The 17015-nt window shown below is 40.2% G+C and overlaps 1 protein-coding gene across 1 annotated transcript; it reads left to right on the forward strand.

The window, feature by feature from the left end:
* Positions 1-125: 125 nt before the first annotated feature.
* crabp1a (cellular retinoic acid binding protein 1a) lies at positions 126-16787 on the forward strand. The gene is made up of 4 exons (XM_036576576.1): positions 126-320; positions 3147-3325; positions 11965-12078; positions 16424-16787. The coding sequence occupies exons 1-4, from the start codon at positions 248-250 to the stop codon at positions 16472-16474; spliced, it is 417 nt and encodes a 138-aa protein (XP_036432469.1). The 5' UTR covers positions 126-247; the 3' UTR covers positions 16475-16787.
* Positions 16788-17015: the final 228 nt, after the last annotated feature.

A 17015-nucleotide genomic window follows, 5' to 3' on the forward strand; every position in this document is an offset into this window, starting at 1 on the left:
AGAGGATGAGTGAGTGAGAGAGAGAGAGAGAGAGAGAGAGAGAGAGAGAGTGTATATTTGTGTGGTGAGCGAGGAAGACAGTTGAAGTAGGAGAGGGAGGGAGAGAGAGAGCGAGAGGGAGGGGAGGGAGGTAAAGAGGGCGAGTGAAGAAGAGAAAGAAGAGGAGGTAGAAGAGCAGAAGAGGGAGAGTAAGAGAGCGAGCAGAGCGTGTTGCAGGTTCTCCTGGCCAAACCCCTGTCTGAGAAAAATGCACCCCAACTTTGCCGGCACTTGGAAGATGAAGAGCAGCGAGAATTTTGATGAACTTCTCAAAGCCCTGGGTAAGACCGCTTCTCTCTCCATTCCTGATGACTGTAACATTCACATCTTTTCTCATGGTCTCCTCACATTTGCTTGAAAGCCATCACCACATCTTAAGACTTCATCATATGTTAATGCGTTCCTATAGGAAAAGCGGTAAAGAGAAGTACATGCTACTTTATCACCACTCGGTGTGGTTTGTGATGAGCCGGCACTTGAATTTCAATCGGAACAGACATTCTATTGTACAGTAGAAGGGCAGGCAGCTTATAGAGGACTAATTATCCATGTTTAACATTAAAGTAGAGCACACTGGACCTCTGTGGCAGGAATTCTCCCATGTGTCTTGCCTTTGGTGTGCGTTTTGTTCTCCTCCCCACCCCTTTATTCCTGCAAAACAGACAGCGGGCTCTGTGAGTCTTGGTCATAGCGACCCTGCAGGACAGTCTGCACAAACTGGGTCAGTTATATACTGGAGTTTTTGCCACTGATTGAAGATTAGGGTACAATCCGGGGATTCGTTGTAGTAGTCTATGTTCGTATATGAGGTCCGTGTTTTACAGGTCTGTTGGCAAAGGGGTTTAAAGAATGCTCTGTAAAGCTGAAATGAGAAGACAGCAGAGATTAGATGAAAGCTGCCACTGAGGAAGATGATCAAACATCAGTTGCTTGGAGAGAAAACTTTGTGTCTGATAAGCTGCAATTGTCATCCACAATAACTGAAACAAAACACACCCGGCCAGCTGCTTATATCTTTACTGCACTAGAAGTGAATGAACTGAAACTGTTGTGTGGCAGAAAAGAAAAGCGTTCACCCCCGGCCCTTCAGGAGTGCATACCATGCCAGATTGAATTACTCTTCACAATCAAATCTGATAGAGATTGGACTCGGGATGTTTACGTTCTGCGAGTAGATAAGTGAGACTAATAACCCCCTTCATTCTTTTTGTATGCAAACTATGGCTGAGTGCATTAACCGCTGATCAATGTGCGCTGCAGTGTTGTAATATCAGCAAGGCAGATTGCAAGAGATGAGATAAGAGTTTCTGCGCTGCAGCCTGAAAGCCAAGCACATGGATATAGGGTTAGACTGTGGAAAGGCAAAGAGGTGGAGGTACAGACTACCATATTCTTCTTATATCTTCAGATATCTTAAAGCCACTTCTTGAAAGTAGGGCAAGGGAAGAGGCAGAGAATTACAGAGTATAAAAAAATAAGGTTCTTAAAAAATCTGCAAATGAAGACTCAATCAAGCGATCAATTTATCTTAAGAACAAAGAACACAGTTTCTAATGTGTTGCTAATGATACTGATCTGTGTTCGTAAATACTGTACCCGGTGCTGGTGTCCCTCCTTGTTGTAGCTCTGTCAGGGACTACATGAATTAACCACAACTGCCCGTAGAAATCACTCACCCACTGTGTCTGAAGTCTTCTGTAAAAAGAGACACGCTCGTCAACAACCTCATCAACATGGTCATGTGAAGTGCAGATACAGCTCTGCCCTCTGATCTGTCATCAGCTCATCTGCTGGAGCCGTGAGGCTTGGCACCAGGGCCTGTCGTCTGTCTAAGCTGATCTAGGATCAGATTTCCAGCTCTGGTAATGTAGGTTCTTTGTACACACAATTTGGTGATTTCTCTCTGCTGATTTTCAGTTCGTTTCTAGGTTTGGTAGGTGTGTTTGAGCAGGGATATCACCAAACTGTGCTTAAGCCTCGTCCTCCAGGACCAGAACTGGGCACCTCAGTAGGGTTGCCACCCGTCCAGGATTTTCCTGGATTGCCTTGGATTTTGGTAGTCTGTCCAGGAAAAAATGAATTTCATTCCTGGACACAAAATGTCCTAAAATCCAAGCATTTTCATACGCTAGTATTTCTTATGTGCTGTTTCATTTTATTCAAATACAAATACAAAGAATGGGTTTGAGTTGTTCAAATTACCCTCAACCTAGGGATGATTTTTTCAGAAAGATGACCTGTTGGTGACAGGGCAGCACTGCAATGCAATAACTAAGAAGATCAGGTTTACTTTATGCATCATGAGCACAGCCACACCAGTGAATTTAGCAAAAAAAATCTAGCAACTGATCAAGTGTTCAGGAATCTTACAGGTCTGAGAAGGCAACCCTCCACCTCAGGCTTAATGCAGGTATAGAAGAAACTGAAGACAAACATGAACAGGCTGAAGGTCTTTGAAAGGACGAACCTCTGGTTGACTGTTCCCTCGAGAATGTCGTTTCCCTGTTTTCACCAGCAGAACATGCTGATGCCATACCGCCTATAAGTCACTCACTGCCTTACTGGCTTTGTTTCTACAGCTTTTAAAACCACAACTCTGGTCCAGCCCAGCTAAACAGAGGTTGAGTTGCAATGTGAGAAAAACAAGCCAAATGTCTAAGTCTGCAGATCCAGAATTCCTCAGATTGCTCCTCAGTGACACTATAGCACTATAGTCAGAGTTTACGGTGCTCCGTCTGCAATTGGCCCTGTACAAACAAACTCTCCCTGCTGCAGTCCCTTTATGTAGACTGAAAATTGAATTATATTACTTGTGAGGGTTAAGATAACTTAATATTTGTTGAATTGTGAAAGCCTATCTGATGTCACATAATCGAAAGTGTTCTCATGCTGTCCTGGGTATTGCAACAGTATATTCTCAATACAGGGAGTGGTCTCGGTAGAGAACATTCTGGCTGTTTCTAACAGCATGACGGCGGTTGGATTTTGTGTAGAGGTCGGGGTTCTTGTGTTTGGGGTTAGCGCTCTCAGACAGGGTGGGGCTGGGCAGGGGCAGTCGTCTGGGCAGCAGAGCAGCTCGTTATGACCCCCATGCTGTGCTCCCTCAGGCGTGAACGCCATGCTCCGGAAGGTGGCTGGGGCAGCCGCCGCCAAACCCCATGTGGAGATCCGACAGGACGGGGAGCAGTTCTACATCAAGACCTCCACCTCTGTGCGCACCACGGAGATCAACTTCCACATCGGAGAGGAGTTTGACGAGGAAACTGTGGACGGCAGGAAGTGTAAGGTACAACTATGAGAACAGGTGACATGATTGTGAAAACTGACCTCAGATCAAGAGTAAAAGAAATTACATGTGTATCAGGCAAGTGCAAGTCAGGCACAACAGTTCCTGGTACAAATTCAAATTCAAAACTACAGCCATTAGACTTTAAGAGCACAGGTCTTATGGTCAGAGAGACGTGAAAAAATGTCCTAGCAAAGCTGTTCTTATGAAGTTGTATCCACCTTTTAAACACTTGAGCAACATAGTAAAAAACAATTATGGTTACTTTTGCTTTTCCTAAGGTTTTTGGTATCTGTGTGGGATCAGGCAGGAGTGAAAACTCTGCCCACTTCACTACACTTTTCACGTATTACCGCAAATGCTTCCCTGTGGGAAACTCATTCTTTCTCTAAAAGAGCAAATTATGCTCACATATATTCACAGCTTAATTTACAAATAAAAACCAGTTCCAAAAAAGGTGGGGCAGTAAGTGAAATGCCAATAAACACAGAAAGCAGTGAAATTCCTAAAAATGAGTAAAACAGTCGTTTTTAACGCAGTGCTGTGTGAGTGGTCAAAGGTCATGAGCATTCATTTATGGTTTTTGGCCTTTTCCTTTACGCACAGAGATTTTTCTGTATTCCCTGAATCTTTTGATGTTACAATGCTGTTCCACTGTAGAGCGTGAAATACCTAAAATTTTTGCAATTGCTTGCTGAGGAACATTGTTTTAAACTGTTGGATTTTTTGCTGATGCATTTTTTGGTAAAATGGCACGCCTCAACCACCCTGCTAGGTAAGACTAGACATTCCTGGATGCTCCTTTTATACCCAAACATGGTTGCATCACCTGTTTTCAATACCAATGCAATTGATAAGATTAACATTAAATGTCTAAATACAGGTTGAAAATATATATATATATATATATATATATATATATATATGTTTCAACCTGTATTTATATATATATATATTTTTTTTTTTCTATATCAATAATTGTTATTTAATAATAACTTACAGCGTACATTGAAACCAAACATAAAACAATGAGACACTAAAACAGGGTAAAAAAGCAAATGTTATTCAATAATAAACTTTTTATATTCATTTCTTGTGACAAAATGACAGTGAGTAGTTTTTGATGGAATTTTCATGGAATCTTCTACAGGTCTGATACTCATAAAAAAATAATTTTTAAAACTTCTTACACACTGTTTGAAATTTAGAGAACAATGATTTTAATGGTAGTGTGAGCTTTCTACTTATTTATATGAAGCTTCTGTAGAGCAGAGGAGGAGAATCGTTAACAGATTCTTCATTAACAGATTAGAGGATAATACATTCTGATTAAGTATATTGGAGGACACAGTGGGAAAACACACCTCCTGCCTAAAATCCATCTTGGTAAAATATTAACGCTCTTGTTGTGAACTTGAGTGGGATAAAGATCATTTCTGATAGAGGGTGTGAAATCAAATCTGCTGTGAGAGAGGCAGATGAGATTTCACTCTTAGTTCAGCTCCTGATATGACTCTGCTGTAAAAACCTGCGCATGTAATATTCATGTCGAATATCATCAGAGAGTTCACTGTGCAGACACTGAATAATAACCTTCACACAACTATAGGACTGGACTCAGGAGGGGAGTTGTTTCTAATTCATATCCATCTCACTGAGCGGACTTTTTAGTAGTGAGTAAAAGTGGTAGAGCAGCTAATTTGAGTGCAGCATCTGCTCACAGACACTGCTTGGGTGAAAAGACACTGCGACACTGCAGTACTAGAACACTGCTCTTATGATTTCTTGGTGTCTCTCGGTTGATAGAATCTTATACAGTGACCTCAAAAAGTATTTGGACACTTTAACCATTTAACTATTGATAAACTGTAATAAAGCTCTTTAGGTTATGTCATAAAATGTTTGGCAACATGATATTTGTTTCAGAGAGAAAGACTTTTAGCACATCAATCCGATGGTAGACTCTGTGTGGGAAAAGTCTGGAGAAGAATTAACAGTCCTGCAAAAAGCAAGGAGGTTAGGTGTACAGCAACGTCAAAGTCTGGGTTTGTTTTTCTTACAACAGGTTGGTGGGCTTGTGTTCATTAATGTTATTATGAACTCAGAAGTTCATAAAGGTATTTTGGATGTAAACCTGCAGATGTTTGCTAAGAAACTGCTCAACAAATAACAGAAGCCCACCAACTGCCCTTTGTGAAAGAATACTTTACCAGAAAAAAAAAATGTCTTAGAATAGTCTGTTTAAAATAAACACCACTTTTATTTTTGAACACAGTGAACTTAATATATTTTAAGTGTCCAAATATGTTTTGGGTCCACTGTAGCTCTTTACAGGAGTTTTAATGCCAACTGTAGATCCAGCTGTATCTTTGACAGCACACTGCTAGTCAGTTTCAGGTCATAAATTTTAGGCCTAAGTGAATAATGGAGCTCCTTAAGCCAGTGTGATCTGCATGAGCTTTGGAGGCTTAGACACAGCAGCCAAATCACAGCCAGACTGAACAACTTCAGCTCAAGTTCTTAAGTTTTTCTCCAGCCTCGAGGTCCTGAAGCCCAGGCTGGGGCCCCAGTATCGGCTGACAGCAAAGCGCTGATGTGATATTAGCTATTTTGAAACATGAGGAAAAGTGAAAGGACAGTTAAGCCCTTAGCGACATAAGGACCATGGCAACTACCTCTGACATCTCAGTTAAAAAGCAGCTTTGCACGAATGATATGAGAACCAGACTGATGAATTGAACACGGTACTGCTGCTTTGCTGTTGTTCTTTATCATCCTCAAAGAGAGAAGCTCAGAGAAAATGCACAGCCATATTCAGCAGAGCCAGGGGTAAACATCACAGGGCCAGAATAACAACGTGTTGATTAACTTGTGTTTCTCTAGTCAGGACAGCCTCCGTCAGGAATGATGGATGAAAATTAGTCCCTAATTAGGAAATTTTTTGCTGTAGCACAGCCTGTCTCTTGTGTTCCTTCTCAGACTAAAATGAAATAAGGCATTAAGCCTGAACTATTCAAGTTTTCCTTGCTGTGAATGGGGCTCACCTTATGTCTCCCGGTGAAGCAGCATATCAACTCCAGACACCACTTCTATACTGCTGTATGAATACACTGTATAATATTACATAAAGGGAAAGGGTTCATATATTATCCCTCTTAGCATATTCCAACAAAAGCTGTTCTGGCTTATAAAACGAAGAGCTTATTATATAATAACACAGAGATATGAAAGAGTCATATTTGATGTCACTGATCTTAAGAATCAGGTCTCTTAAAGTCTAATCAACAGCATGACATCATTAGTCAGACAAGTCAGACAAAGCATAAGCCTAAAGCCCTGACTTCACATAGAACTTCAGAGGTCCCTGCCAAAGCGAGACTATATTTCTCTGACATTTATGGATTCTCTTTGACGTCTTAGTCTAGCTTTTCTCAGAAAAAAAGGATGAACTGGAAAGGAATGTCTGGGGGACCCCAAGGGAGGCTCCTACAGAACCGCCATGCAATGCTGTGCAATCATGCAGAGCTGAATTAAATAATGTTCAACATTCAGGGCTCAATCTAACCTGTTCAGTTTGAAAGTAGAGAAAATAGTGAAATGGGGAGATAAAAAAGTAATTCATCACATTTATTTGATTTGAATGTAAACACAATTTCCATACAAACAAAATATACATCATTAACACTGTTGCCCAAAGTGAGTAAAGATAATGATGAACTGATTTAAAGAGATGTATTTTATTCTTGTGGAAATTTGAGTCAAATAAATCCAATGCAGTTTTTTCAGAGGTCCTACAGAAAAAAAAAAAAACCATTTAATTTCAATACAGGCTGGAGCTTATAGTGTAATTTTACTCTTTTTCTTGCAAAGGTAGAGAGTAGACCGGTGAAAGACAGACAGAATAAGAATGCATGAGAAAGAGACACACCCTTCAGAGACAGAAAGGAACTTGACCTGATTTTTCTGTTTCATGGAGTTGACTGTCTGGGTTCTGATATCAGAGAGTTGGGAAAGAGTCCATCCATCATTTTATCCACCCAGAGAGGTAAATGTGGACAGCTAGCTGCCTCCCCCTGTGCACTTTTAGATGAGTCTCTACCAGAAATTGTATCTTGCCTAGTGAAATTATATTAAATCTTGTCAATACATCTAATATTTCTCATGTTGAGATCATTTTCCTTGTTTCAGTCATATTCTTAAAACAAGCAAAACTATCTGCAAATATAACAATTTTACTTGATACATATAATACAGAATGTCAAGAAATAAAGCTTACAACAATCTCAATATTAGAAATATTAGATGTTGCAGATAAATTTAAGGTTATTTCACTTGACAAATAACCAATTTGGCACTGATGAGCATCCCCAGTGGCGCAGGCACCTCTCCTCTTTAGTCGTTTTCAGTTCTAGTCTGTGCTTCTGCAGTTTATATGGTAATATGACTTCATCTACACTGAAAAAGTAATAGACTGAATTTACTAGATTCATTTTCACACTAATAAAATGTAATAGGAAGATCTGAAGGGGGATTTCAGCTCAATATGAAGAAGACAGCAACAAAGACTGCAAACTTTACCATCGATGGAGAAGATGTGGAAATGCCATAAGCTTTTGCCTACTTGGATTGATTATTAACAACGAAGGATCCAGCTGTCAAAAATATGACTCAGATTGGTCAGAACAAGGATGGAGGAAAGATCTTCAAGCGTAATGATTTGTCTTTCTAAACTAAGATCAAGTTTGTTAAGGTGGTGGTCTTCTCTGTGGTCTGTTATGGATGTGAAAGCTGGACAATAAAAGCGGCACAGGAAGAATATGGATGCCTTTGAGCTTTGGTGCAGGTGACAACTTTTGCCTTGAATGGCAAAGAAAACAAATGGATTCTTGATCAAATCAAGCTTCGCCTGTCTCTCAAAGTCCAGATAACCAGTCTGGACACATTATGAAAAGAACTGATTTATTGGGAAAAAAACACTTATACTTGGAACAGTTGAAGGTAAAAGAAGACGAGGACGATAGATGGACACGATCAAAGATAACATGAGCAAGCTATTCAGAAGCCTAAAGACTTTAACAGAAGACAGGACATTCTGGAAATACACTATCCACATGGTCGCCAGGAGCCGGTACCAACTTGACGGGACTAATATTTCATCAAGATGACTAACGCCAAAAGTAAGCTGAATGACAAAATTGCATTGTCATAATATATTTTATTCATGTGGAAATTATGCAATTAAATAAACTCAATATTTTACTTTTTTTCAGTGTAAATTTCTCTTTAAATCCAAATTTATTCTGACCATCGCCCCTCATGTTTAACATCTCCAATCTGGTGTGGAAAAAACTGATTGTTCCTAACAATGAAAAGTAGTTTATTGAGAGGAGAAGAGAGTGAGAGGGAAAGAAAATAAAGAGAGAGACTTTCGCTCTCTAGCACAGAGAGTAAGCTAACCAGTGCTGGCACTGGGTTAAAAGAGCTACTTAATCTGGGGATTTAGATTTGGGGGGAGTGAAGGGTGTATTCTCTCTCTGAGAGGCAAAGGCAGACACGCTGAGCCGAAGCTGTATGTGTGGGGCAGAGGGGACAGCCATGATAATGATACTGTGTGCGTGTATAAATGAGCAGAAAGCCCGTTGATAATGATACTGTATTCCCCAAAGCCACAGTTTGAGTAATGAGCTGCAGCTGCCCACTCACACACCGGGACTCGGAGACAGAAGCAGGCCGCAGCTGTGTCTGATGCTAATGTTGTCTCACAATAGCACAGCTACGCTGGCAGGAGCTGCTGGACGTGGCTGCTTTGAACAAAAACGCAACACCCAGCTGCTCATCAGCACCAGGGCTGCCAGTCTGATCACCTCTGAGACTGAAGCCAGCCACAATAGCTGGAGCCACACTGAAAACCATCACTCGGTGCCATGAACTTGCCACTGAACAGCAGTGGATTTGGATTAGGAGTGGACGATATGAAATCAAATGTATATCATTAGCTATGTTTCAATCCAGTGGGTTTCTTACAAAAATATTTCAACACTTTAAAAGTTTGTTAATGTAGACTATGAAAATGGAAATTGTCTGAAAACTTTCTTTTTCAGGAAAAATAACATTTACACATACATTTAGTGTACTATCAAGACAATAATGAAATAACATACTAAAACATGTTTGGCTGGTTGTTGTAGAGATATTATTATTATTATTATTATTATTATACTTAAAGGGGCATTCCGGTCTAAAATCAGAGTTGAATTTGTTATTTGTATCTTTATTCCACAAAAATACCCTTTCAGTCAGAGAAAAGAAGACAAAATGAGGCAAGGTATCGAGATAGGTAGCTACCCTGATCATTTAAGCTTTAAGCTTGTTGTCCTCTGCATCTGATGAGACATTTCTGTTGTTTGAAAAATCAATTTTCTCTATAATAATGATGATTTGACGACAGTTCCTACAGTTATACAGCTGCATTTAGCTTTCTAGCAGAAACAGTAGCTCTCTGCCTTCCTTCAGCATTTTAGTGATTATTTAAATTGTTCAAAGTTTAAGTTTTATTTTGTTTAGGTTGCAGGAATGTTTATTTTTAGACTTGGCAAATCTATATCATGAGTCATCAGACCAGTATACCTCATTTCAGTTCTTAAAGTGCAGTCAGTCCCATCTCCAATTCAGCTGCAGTTCTATTGTTTTTCCTGTTTGCAGACAGAAAACTGTGGGACTGAGGTTAGAAGACTTTGACAAATGAAGCCTTTTGCCAGACTGGTTGCTATAGAGACAGACTTTCGAAGTGTTCACCTGTAACAGAGCAGGCGGGATGAAAAAAAATGATTTCTAGAGCCAGTTTATCTATGTCAGTGAGTGAGAGAGCCAAACACTTAGAACTAACCCTCATTATCACTGCTGCTGCTGCATAAAATGGTTGAGTTAACATGCACTGGATTTCCTACATCAGTAGCTGACCTCACTAATGCTCTAGGGGGGGTAAACTCCTTTTTAATACCCTTGATTTCAGGAGAATGATGGAGGAGCAGGTGTCTACGAAGTTTTGGATGTGAAGTTTTCTTTGTGTGCCTGCCGCCTGTTTTATATTGATGATCTGTCAGATCTGTTGTATGCCTAGTACATGCCCGCGGCGGGAAAAAAGACAGTGAAAAAGAGGAAATAAATGAGAGCGACTGCAGATACAAGGCCACTGATTTCTCTCAGCATAACATCTGATAATACTGCAGTTTGCAAACAGACCATTTCAGTAGCATATTTGATGAAGCCACCTCACACCCTGCATTATGAGTATAGGAGCCAGCCTTAAGATGAAAGAAGAGAGGACTGAACTCATTAACTCGAAGCACTCCCTACAGATTCAGCTTGTATTACCATAATGAGCTGAAGACACAAGACCTATCCTTTGCTTCGTGAACAGCTGCATACAGGAGAGTTATGCCTCAAAGACAAAGACAGCAGATGTTCCGGTCAATTAACTCCTTAAGTATTATACAGACACTCAGTGGTAAATCCAAATGGCCAGGGAGAGAGCGAGTCAGCGAGTGAGCGAGCGAGAGAGAGAGAGAGAGAGAGAGAGAAATAAAAGCCTGGGTTGTGTTCTTCACTTCTGTGTTGGATCTTCTCTCTCTGGCCCTGCAGGCTCCCCTGATCTCCCCTGCACCTTTGATATGGTGATTAACGTTGAGGTCTCATACTGCAGCTGTGTGAAGCCTTGTCTTCTGGGTTCCACTTCAAACAGATACTGATGGAGTCTAAAGCCCGAGTCACGCTTTGTTCAAAGAGTTGAAGTGAAAAGAAGGGAGGCAGTGCGATTTATAGTAGTCTACAAGCACAAGTTTAACTCACAGAAGCCACGATACCTGCCTGAGAAAGCAAGAGCAATTTGAGAACAATCCTTATAAAGCGTATAACTTTTAGTTGAAACCAATTTGTCTTCATAAATCTTTTTGCAGGCTTCAGTTTTTATGAACAGCTTCAGCTGATCACTCACTTTGACCCCAAAACTTGAATCAGCTGCTTTGTTTGTTCCATAATGCTGATTCATTTATGGAGCCCAAATAGAACAAATACTAGATTCGTCGGTTTGTTTTGTGGCATGGGAAAATCAGAATAGATGAGGTCCTCAGTATCCTCAGCTAGGCCTCCAAGACAGAGTTTCATTTTGACAGGATTTAGCATAAAGCTGCATAAGTGAGTTTAGGTTTATAGTTTTGTTTGTAAAAGGCTTGAGGGAGGACACAGAGGGGACAGATCCAAGGCTTCCCACCAACCCATATGAAATGGTACGTTTTAGTATTTTCCTGTGAGTGCGTTTCAACGTTTATGTGTCATTCAACAAATCTTACTTGTGATGCATCATGAATGTAGCAAGCAGTATCTTACTAGCATGCTTTGCTTGGAATAGTTTCCCAAGCTGCACAGACAGAACAGGTGGACTGTATAAGTAGTCTATGAGTTTGTTACAGGATGGCTGAAGCTTGTTCATTGAAACTCAACAACTCAGCCACAGACACAATCATTCTTTATTGCATTAAACTCTCCATCTTTGCTTTGGCCGTACTCTAAATAGACTACTAGAGCTCCATTTAGAGCATGGGTGTGTGATGATGTCTCTGTATGTTCTCTCTCTCTCGCAGAGTCTGGCCACGTGGGAGACGGACAATAAGATCTACTGCAAGCAAACGCTGGTGGATGGCAATGGGCCCAAGACATATTGGTCCAGGGAGCTCCGGGGGGAAGAACTCATACTGGTGAGAGTTTATAGGTGGATACTGGGTCGAGTGCTGATGGCAAAATCTTAGAGCAATATTGTGCTAGTATTATGAAAGGTTTCAGTATTGAATTAGCAGAGAAAGAGAGATGTCTGTCTGTTTTGTCCCAAAGCAAACTTTCCATGTTTTTCTTCTCACCCCAAATGCAATTGATTGGCCAGGACATGTCTGATGTCTGATGTTTTCTTCTTTAGTTTAGTTTAGCACTGAAAGGGGAATACCATCATTTCTTCAAAATATCTTCTTAATTTATCATTGGGATGTAAACAAAGTCAGAGCAGTTTGATGTGAAATGGTTAATGGAAGAGAAACTTGCCAGCTCAGATTTCTTTACAACGGTGATGTCTACAAGACAAATACAGCCACTTTTTTTACTATCTAGAATGACCAGTGAACCCAGACGTGTCTTCTGAGTTTTTATATATAATATGTAATGCTAATGCTAGTGTTAAATCTGTCAAAAATCTTTCTTTGGCGACTTTTTTGCTTTTACAATGCCCTGTATGCACCTCTCAGTAATGAATATTTTATAAAAATATCTGCACAATTTTAAAATGTTTTAGGCCAATATCTTATCTCAAAACTATTGTTACCAATGTTTCAGACATCAGACAGCATAACCATTTTGTGTAATAACTTTATGTGAGGGAGCTTTTAGAGGCATTAAGCTATTCAGATGTCTGGTTTCTATCACCACCACTGTGAAAAATACTGACTGTTTCTTTAGAACAGGGCATTTCACATCAAACCACTCTGACTAACTTTGTTTACTCCTCAGCAATTGAATTACGCAGAAAATTGGGGGAATTCTCTTTAAAGCTATGAAGCTAATGTAGAAGCTGATAAACCAACCAATAAGCACTGTACAAACTGAATGCCTAAATCATCACACAAAGGACGAAGGTATGTTGCGTTGCTAAAGCCAGTGATATCTGAGGGTGGCAGTCAGCTTGGAGCCTGAATTTTCTCCATATTTTTATTCATTTTTATGTTTAACAGTATGTCATACACTATTAGAAAACACTCAGGCAAGTCTGAGATTACATCACCAAGTAGATGAGGCAAGTGTGTGATGAGGCAATCATGCAGTTTGCACGATGCTAGTTGGCATAAGCTCATATTTCTTGGTAGCTACAGTAGCCTTGTAATTACAGTGTAAAACTGAAGAACCAAACTTCAGATTTTGCTGATCAACAACATTTGGGATAAATTTGACTTCTTGCCAAATTAAGTAATCTCAAACACAAAGCTCACAAATTCTTTTCCTAATGCTTTAAACTAAAATCAGGTGATTGTTACACAATTTTCGAACTTTCAAAAAGCTGAAGGATTTGCTGTGAGCCTCCCAAGGAGAGAGTAGACATGAACCAAACCCAGTGCAATCCACAAGCTCCCAGAGCCAGGCAGCAGGCCAGAGAACACATTCAGGAGCTCCTAACAATCACCTCACAGTACCGTGAGAGTTGTGGGGGTGCACCTCCTCAGCAACCTTTTTATGAACCTCCAGCAAGCCCCCACAAATAAACAATACTCCCTATTCAGCCATTGTTACATCGCCCAAAGATAATAGTGGGAAAAGAGCAAAACGCAGATGGAGCACCAAAAAAGCAGCACACTTTAATGGCCTTCCATGTGAGAGCTGACTTAGAAACCTGTTTAAAGCCTCTGATATGTTTATTGTACTGAAGTAAAGGAAGAGATATCTCTCCCAAGCCCAATTAACTGTAATATATCTTATGATCTAAGAGCTTTCGTTCTTTACAGGAAAGGTTTAGGCAATTTAACTGCCACTAAAACTAAATGAAGTGTGCTTAAGAGTGCACACTTGAGATGAACTTCAAAATGAATCTATTTTATGACTATTTATGACTATGGATCAATGGCACAAGAGAGAGCATATCGATTTTTTACCTCTGGATCGTCAAAAATGTAGGATATGAAAACGAGAGGGAGAGAGAGAGAGAAAGAGAGAGAGAATACAGTGTTGAAGGAGACTATGACCCCTTGTTGGACCCAAAGCTAATGGACTGGATCGATTGAAGGACAGAATAGCCGAGATCTCTGGGTGACCTGTTGTGCAGAGGTGGCTTTTCTCACTTCAGCCTCTTGTGACACACGTGCACACATGCACATACACACTCACTCAGTTTTCCTCATACTGTTTATCCTTCTCATAAACTCGCCTCTTTTTGAAAGTACTCATCATCCCAAAATACACCCACAATCAAAATTACAACCAGGCAAATTACAGAGCAGAAACTAGACTCAGCTACTCTTTAAACAAACAGGTACATTTCATTTTTCTCTAGAGAAAACATCCATATGCAATTAATAAGTTTGGTGAAGTCTGTGTCTCATCAACTACAGTGTTTATGGTGAACATAAAACTGTTATCCAGAAACCTATGGCTATACAACCCTCACTTGGATTCCATAAAAGCTGAATTAGGGTTGTGTCTGCGGGCTGACATTGGCTATGGGAGTTCATGTCAGCGTCTAACCCAGAGTGCACTCTGGAATGCGCTGAAGAGTCCAATCCAAACGTGGGCCTGACCCGGATCTCTCGGGCTGTTCTCATTAATTCTGGAGATGCTTGAAGGTTTCTGAACAAACCGCACAGCTTAGCTATAAAACAGAGCGCGAGAGAATTATGGAGAAAAGCAATCAAGCAGCCTCAGTGTGATTGTCTTTGGCGTTTTGTGATGAATCTAGGGCACATTTCCATAAGACATGCACGCTTCATTAAAGTTCGCTAAAGTAAAAGTAGAGGGGGAAAAAAAGTACAATGTACCTTTATCTCTGTGTCTGATCCCTTTAAAACCCCAATCAGAGCCTGGTAGGCTTTAACTGCTTAAGGCTTTAGTCTCACAGGAACTTTGTCTGTGTATGTGAGAGAGTCTATAAAGACGCATTCACTTTTCTGTCTCAGTATCATGTGGCTGAGCTGTCGGTGCACAATTGTTGATGTTCAGGCTGGCGCTCTTCCAAAAAATGTGTCAAGTTTGATAGTAATGAGGGACAATGAGTTTGGAGAACACATTTAAGCAAGTTACAGCCTATATCCTAAATCAGTGGTTTCTCTGGTCCACCCCTGCTCTGCACATTTTGGAGTTTTCTAACTAACTCCTAGTTTTCCTAACATGTCCACTTCTACTTCAACTCAGGAAAGGCTCTCTAATGGGCTGTTTAGTTGATGCAGCACTTTCAGAGTAGGCTAAACAAAGGATGGAATTGTGGGTCCGATATTTGGGCATGTACACATCTACCAATGCTGACATTTTAACATTAATAAAAGTGTAGAAATTGGGACTGAATGTGGAATTTGGGATTAGGATTACAGAGAAATATAACACTTATTTCTGCAGGATTATACATGCGGTAAAATGAATGAACGCTGTCATTTTAGTGCAGGTGGCCCATTGTCGCCTATACAATCTGATAATCCGAAGTAAAATAAATCCATCATCAAATATCAGGAATATCAGTCAAATCTGAAGTTTTGTCCAATCCTGATTCTGGTCACACTTTATTAGGATAGTACACTTTACATGCTTTGTAGATACTTAATTTACTTTTAATAAATTTTATAAAGTTAACTGCATGTTAATTACTCATCATCCCGAAATACACCCACCATCAAAATTACAACCAGGCAAATTACAGAGCAGAAACTAGACTCAGCTACTCTTTAAACAAACAGGTACATTTCATTTTTCTGCAGAGAAAACATCCATATGCAATTAATATGTATAAATTAATACATTTTCTATATATTAACTCTACATTTGGCTCTTATCCTAACGTTAATCTCAACCCAAAACCTAAACCCCACCCTGACCCTGCTCCTAGACCTAATCCTGGTCCAAACCCTAACCCTAACCCCACCGCTGTTTAGAATCAACAGATAGTTTGCTAACAATTTGAACATCTTTAGATAGTCTGTAGGGGACTAAAGTGTACTATCCAAATAAAGTGAGACCCTGATTTTGTTTTAAATCAATTGTCTGTCGTTACTGATATGATTCCGATCCGTGTGCATCCCTAGGGAAAACATCACAGTGTGTAGGAGAGTTATACTGCAGAGCTAGGGTTGGGAATCACAGTCAGGGAGTGGTCACTTCTGGTCCTGAAGGGCTGGTATTCAGCACAGTTTGGTGCTTTCCTGCTCTTCCTGCCCTGGACAGGGAAACGACCAAACTGTGTTGGACTAAGGCTCTCCAAGACCAGAAATCACACTCCTTATTAAGACAGTTAAATAAATGGCCTGAAACGAGCAGCCAATCCCTTTTACTCATGTTCTCATCTCTCGTCTCTCTTTCTCTCAGACGTTTGGAGCAGATGATGTGGTGTGCACACGGATCTACGTGCGAGAATGATGCTGCCCAAATCCGGACACGGTAGCATCTAAAGGTCATGAAGTACCCTGTACCCCAGACCCCCTTCTCTCCAAGACCCCAGAGTCGATCAACACGCAACTCCTTCTGTGTGATGTGAGATTTAAGCAGCAACTCAACTTCAGCATCTTTTATCTGGTTGTTCATGCATGTCCAGTTCTGCTATCACTGTGGTTCTGTGCTAAAGCTCCATGTAAACATGCATCCCTCACCTACCATTTTACTTTCTTAGATGTGTATTTTATTGGTATTGCATACAAAAAAACAGGAATAAAAATGGAACAAAATGCCTGAATTTTGTGCTTTTGTCATTACTAGAAAACAAGGGTGTTGAAATGCACTGATGTACTACAGTACTGTGCAAATTCAGTTGTTTGATTATCAGTCAACACAGCCATTAAGAACAAGTTATTAGTTTTTTAGGGTAAGAAAAAATCTATATATATTCATTTTTTAATATTTTTTTTCTTCAGTGTCCGCCCTTTGCCTTTATTACAGTTTCTGTTTTTTTAGGAGACTTGCT

Source organism: Colossoma macropomum, unplaced genomic scaffold (genome assembly GCF_904425465.1).
Source record: "Colossoma macropomum unplaced genomic scaffold, Colossoma_macropomum, whole genome shotgun sequence".
NCBI classification, from domain to species: Eukaryota; Metazoa; Chordata; class Actinopteri; order Characiformes; family Serrasalmidae; genus Colossoma; species Colossoma macropomum.